This window comes from Phaethon aethereus (assembly GCF_964289735.1).
Source record: "Phaethon aethereus genome assembly, chromosome: 1".
NCBI classification, from domain to species: Eukaryota; Metazoa; Chordata; class Aves; order Phaethontiformes; family Phaethontidae; genus Phaethon; species Phaethon aethereus.
Genome location: NC_138575.1, coordinates 110,397,599 through 110,403,598, shown reverse-complemented (window position 1 = coordinate 110,403,598; position 6,000 = coordinate 110,397,599). Strand labels below are relative to the sequence as shown.

Sequence of the window (6,000 nt, the reverse complement as noted above, 5' to 3'; positions counted from 1 at the left end):
TAATGCCTGAACACGAAGCACATGCTTTTGACTATGCTCATACTTCATGTTTTCTAGAGCAAATCTGTTGATTGCATCAGTTATGCACTGCGGTTAAAATACAGACTGTCCACACAGCAACAGTGACTCAGTAAGGAAGGTCTAAGTCTAACCCCTTGCTTCTGGTGTCACTTCACTATTGCCACTTCTAAGCAGCACAAATTCACTCTTCTCAATCCTCTTCATTTGTTCGCTTTAATTCTGCTGCTGCTCATAGTCTTCTGCTAGGCTGGATCTGCTATGGCAGCTTTAACTAGAAACAACAGGGTATTTGATACTACCAAAATACCAGCTAGGTGCAGCAATATGATAGGTAGCTAAAAAGACGACACATGGCGGCGGGGGGGAAGGGGAGGGGGGCACACAACTGAAAGATGGCAGTGCCTTACGGGTCCTTCATGGTGTGAACCAACATCTGGAAAAAAATAAACCCTTGCATTTAATTGATGGCGCAGGTGATTCTGGAAATGAATTTGGGTTCAATTCCCTTAATCTTTTTGTGTTCTACAAACTGAAAAAAGCCCGATTAAAATCTCTCAATTCCCATCCTGAAGAGAAATCTCTACTTAAGTAATTCAGTCACAGATTATTAGGTAGCCAAATGAAGTGTATTGCTTTAGTACTTTTCACAGTTACTTGTACAGGTTTTGTGCTAGGCATTGTGAATCTAAGCTATGAGCTATCTTACTGCAGTGAAAAAAGCAAGGTTTTTAAGACAAAAATAGTACCTTAATGATTTAGCTGAAGGTTTAAATTCATATAAGATATTTAAAACATAGTAAAATACATATATATTTCTGGTCTATTAGTCAGACCTTCTCAATTCAAGTCATCGCAAATTAATACATATTTATCTTCAGTACTATGAACTACAATGGATTATTTTCATACTTTAAGAAACTGGAAAAAAACCGAAGAGAACAAATAATCTCATCCTTGCTTGCTTCCTTTTAATTGAAATATCTTAGGAATTCTTCCCAAGTGAAATCCTTCCTTCCTTTCTTTACCTTAGAAAGAGTGCCTTTTCCCCTGCGTTTGTCATGTAAGATTACAAGGATGATGAGGGTAAGTGGCTCCTGCAGGGTTACAGGGGAATTTTCCTTTAAAAGTTTTCAAACATTTGAATTCAAAATCTTTTAGCAATAAAGAAATAAAATTGTTCTTTCACTTTTCATTGTTTTTACCGTTATTGAAAAAGGCAAACAAAAAGTCTGATCTGTTCAAAACCTTGTTTAAAAATACACAAGGTTAAGCAAGCATATTTTTGAGTTTCAAATCAAAGTGTAACAGATGCATTTTAAAAGATTTCACACTTTGCATCTTCACCATTTTCATAACATGCATATCTTTTTCCTTGAAATGTGATATTTCACAGATCAATAGTTTCAGACCCAAAAAAGGCTCCTGAATAGTGCTGCACTTCTAAGAGTTTAATATTCTTTTTTTTTTAAATTTGATAAAATAAATGGGTAATTTGACAAAGTATGAAGCACTTCAATACTGAAACCAAAGAGGAAAACATCCCTAAAAAGAATCTGAATTGAAGGCCACACTCTAGTCACTGTATATTATGATCCAGTATCTCTCAAGAGTGAGCAACTTTCAAGACTGATACGTACTAAGATTGAACTCTGCCTCTTCTTGCATGTAAGATGCCTACATTTATGTCCACGACATTTCTAGGTAGTCTGAACTTAATTGCTCCTTCCATCCCTCTGTGTTCTTTTATTAGTAGATATTCAAATAAACACCACTTGAACGCCTGTAATGAAAAGTTGAGTGCCGCTCCAATAAAAACATACAAATAAATATTCACATATTTTACTGTTCTAACACAAAATGTTCTCTATAATAAGTAGGAATCAAAATAGTGTCAGGTAACAGGATTACCTATGGACGCATTAAATTTCTTTTTCCACAAAATAATTAATTTTCTTCATTAAAACCAGACAGTATTTCAGTTCTACAAAACAAGTCCTATAGATCTTTTCTTTTACTTCCAACAGAAATTTCATTAGGACAGATAAAAGATTTCTGAGAGGTTGCGTTGCAACAATAGCAACCCATTTCAAGTAAAGAATTACTGTAAGGTTTTATTTCTGGTCACTTACATGACTAAAATACCAATTAAAAAAAAAGGATTAATTCTTAAGCTTCACAAATTCCATTTTTTAGAAACCTTTATTTCCTCTATGTAAATAAATTTCTAGAAATTTTGCTCAGAGGGTGTAATATATTTCTACTGAAAATACTTTTTGTTTCTTCTAACTTTTTTTCTAAGAATAGAAGGAAGGTGCCATTATTTTTTTGCTTCAGAAGCCAGTCCCTACTATCAGAATAGACTTGGCATTGTCACACACACACAAAAGTGTTCAGGTGCAGTATCATACATATCAGTAAAGAATATACAAAAAACCATAGTGTATAATACTGTGACAGTTTTTCAATATATTCACATACAGTAATCTCTGACTACCTGTAACTAAACTGGCCATAAATCCTGAAGAACCTTGTCTATAAAATTGAGTAGCCCATCAATATACTTTATCTCTTCTAAAAATACCCGTATTTTACACTAATATACAAGTTATCTGCTTGCAAACACAGAAGTAGCCATAAATAAAACTTTATTCTTTCATTTCATTTACAAGCTACCAAGTACCATGTATTTACACAGCACTGGACACTTAAAGTAGTTGCAGTCACAAAATGATCCAGACAGCTGTTGATAAAGTAAAGGATCTTAAGATAAAAGCAAAGTAATACTGTAACAGATAAGTGGCAAAAAAGCAGTTTTGCCATTATGATCAGACTTGCATGTTGCATCAATTCTGGTTGAAACGACTGAGTGCCATGCGATTCTCAGCTTTAATTGTTTGCAGTCTGGCTAAAGTTTGTACAGTCATTTCTCTTTTGCAGTTATTAAAATAAAAAAGTTAAAAACTATAGCAGCAACAAGCAAACCCTGTGACAGGAAGGCAAGGTTTAAGAACTAAAAAAAGTTTATACAATGTGCTTAGGAAGGTTGCAGAATTTATCTTCCATCGGCTGGAGTTCGACTGAGTGACAACATGATTCGGGCGTATCTTTCACACAGTTCGTGTGTGGAGTAGGAAGGTAACTTTGGCGGGTCATTGAAACCTTTAATCTCTGTAGAACAATCTAGCAGTTTTGGCAGGAAATCTGTCAGCTTTTCTTGCAAGTTTGCTGCAAATAAAACAAGAAAAATAAACATAAGCATTTATGTTTGCACATGGAATCCTCCTTTTTCTGCCCAACATCGACTTTTTCTTTTTATCGGTGGGTGGAAGAAGAGGAGTTTCACTTCAAATAATCTGCTTGCTTCAGGTCTGCCAGCAATAACTAGGACATACCAATTCCTAGTAAGATGTTAATATAAATGCCCCTTAAGATGGTCTAACACCACAAATGTTCTTCCATTCAAAAAGCATGTTTCCTTTAAGGCCTAATACCCCAGTGCAATATATTTAGATGTGTATGGGATTATTCAAAAGTCAGGGCAGCTCAAAATACATTACCAAGGCACAAAAGATATAGGATCAATTCAAGACATTGAAAACATCACATTTATTTAAAAAAAAAAAAAGAAAAAAGTGCACAAGGGCCTTTTACCTTAATGAAAAAATGACTTACGTTCCATTTCTTGTCCAAGATAGGAACACCAACGGTTTCTCATATCTTCCACAGCAACAATATCTTTTTCTTCCATTTCATCCACCAGTAGTAATGGCAAACATGGGACAATAAGCTCATTCATAATGATCAGGCCATTATTTACTTCCTGATCATCTCCCGATTCAAACAGTGCTGCAGCATGTTCATTTAGTTTCTTCATAAACCACCACAAAAAAGGAAAGCCTTTAAGTAGACAGCATTTCACATTCTACCATGCATCAGTTTCTGTTTGTTTTAAAGTACACTCTTCCTACAAAGCTACCTGGTAATCTGTATTAACCACAGTTGTGCTTTAACATCTACAGCAGTGATGAATATACCCTATTAAACCACTTGATCTTGTGCTATTCCTGAAGCCACTTCATTTGATATCTGCCAACTTAACCTTTGCAGCTGTTCTTTTTAAAGACTGAGGCCTATCACCTGCTTTTGTCTTCTCACTATTGCTGAAAGTGACATAATGAAGAAAAAAACCCTTGTTTGCTGCTGATGCTTTTTCCATTATTTGTCCCCCCATCAAACTGTGGCAACAGGGTGAGTCTGCTCACCCAGCGCTGTCAACTGTTGTTCCTACCTAGCCCAGACATGATGGCAGTGATCACACTATTTACAATCATAAAGATGATTGATTATTTTAAAAAAAAAAAAAAAAAAAAGAGAATAATGTTTTCATTCTTACTTTTGCTTTTTTTCCTTACAGAAGTCTTAGTATTAGCTTGTTCATGAAAGGGGGTTTTGGTTGGTTTTGGTTTTGTTTTACATGATAACAATACTTTTCTACTAATTAATTTTGTTAAAGCTATGCAGCAAGTTCAACTTTTCGAAACATACTTCACTCTTCACTTACTAGCAAACATTCTCGTCTGTAGTGAGATATCAGCTCTTCATCATGCCCTCTGTACGGGCCTTTGGACAAGAGTTCTTTGTTATTCTGGTAAGCATAGATAAGGTAGAGCAAGGCTTCCATATAGCTGAAGTAAAGAAACAAAAACATTAGATGCAACATCCAGGCACCACCTGTTTCAAGGCAACTACTGTGCTCTTCAAAGGATAGAAACCTCCCTTGCTTGTTTGACTGTAAGTTCATCCCTCTCCCTCCCCATCAATCTCTTCATAATGTTGTTTTTCTACTGCACAATTTCATCTTTTATGTCCGATAGAACAATTTATTTTATTATCAGGTTAGATCACTTGCACGTTAAGTCTGACCCAAAACTCACTGAAGCCAATGGACACTATTTCACTCACTTCAAAAATAGCTTTGGATTAGCTTTCAGCATACACGAACATTTACTTTTTCCTGCCTGCATTTATGTCACATTAGGTTTGATCTTCTGTCGCCGTATATATCTTGACAGCATTCTATACCTTACTAAATAAGATTTAAAGCTGTCACCTTATTTCTAAAATATAAACTGAATTTTTAGCCTCACTAACTGTTAGTTCTTTCAAACTATTGAAGTCTAAAGCGATGGAAGAAGCCACAACAGCATTTCAAAAGCAGAAGTGCCGATATACTGTTGATATTTGTCTTTAATCTAAATGCGGAAGATAAATACATGCCTAATTGGTAAAGTATGAGTAATAGAGGACCTAAGAACCTAACAATTGACAGAGAACCCTTCACGCACGGATTAACAATCTCCCCTCACACTGCTGCACACCATTTCCAGCAAACACCTTAAATTGTTAATTCTCTGACTTACAGAAACCCAGTTATGACAGCCACTGAAAACAGTTCAGGCAACTACCCTAAAAACAAGCAGTTAAAAGTCTCATCATTATTCAAACTAAAAAAAAAAAGATAAAAATCTAGGAAGAGAAATTTCCTAACACAGTGGTTAGAGGAACAGTACATCGTGCACTCACTCCTAGTGAGAACAGGATGTCATGGTTAAGGTTTAAACTACCAAAATCAAACCACCGAACTACTGAAAATGGTTAAAAATTATGTGTGAGCACACACAGAGCATCCATGAAAAATACATGTCAGAATTTTCCAAAGTAGACAAACTCAAGACTTACACTAATGCCTCCCAATGAGACAACATAAAGAGAAGGGAAAAGGCTACTTGAAATAGCAATGGTTCCTTAAAGTTTTACCTTCTAATATTCCCTGTTTAGAACAAGATGAAACCCAACACCATAATTTCAGAATCTACTGTGAAGTTATTTCTTCCACCATGAGATCTGCCCATAGTCCCTTGCAATCCTAAATATTTATTGCTTAAGAAATATATTACAAGTACAGTCACTGTTCTCCAT

General features: G+C 35.4%; 1 protein-coding gene across 4 annotated transcripts in view; it reads right to left on the bottom strand.

Moving 5' to 3' along the window:
• Positions 1 to 3,073: 3,073 nt before the first annotated feature.
• Positions 3,074 to 6,000, bottom strand: part of USP25 (ubiquitin specific peptidase 25) — a gene marked incomplete at its 3' end in the record, with an annotated part of 94,217 nt that continues 91,290 nt past the window's right edge. For all 4 annotated transcript variants that reach the window (XM_082013850.1, XM_082013851.1, XM_082013852.1 and 1 more), the window contains 3 exons: positions 4,583 to 4,706; positions 3,694 to 3,889; positions 3,074 to 3,246 (listed from right to left, as the gene is read on the bottom strand). In XM_082013850.1, coding sequence (XP_081869976.1) covers positions 3,074 to 3,246; positions 3,694 to 3,889; positions 4,583 to 4,706 — 493 coding nt within the window. The remainder of the gene's footprint in view (positions 3,247 to 3,693; positions 3,890 to 4,582; positions 4,707 to 6,000) is intronic.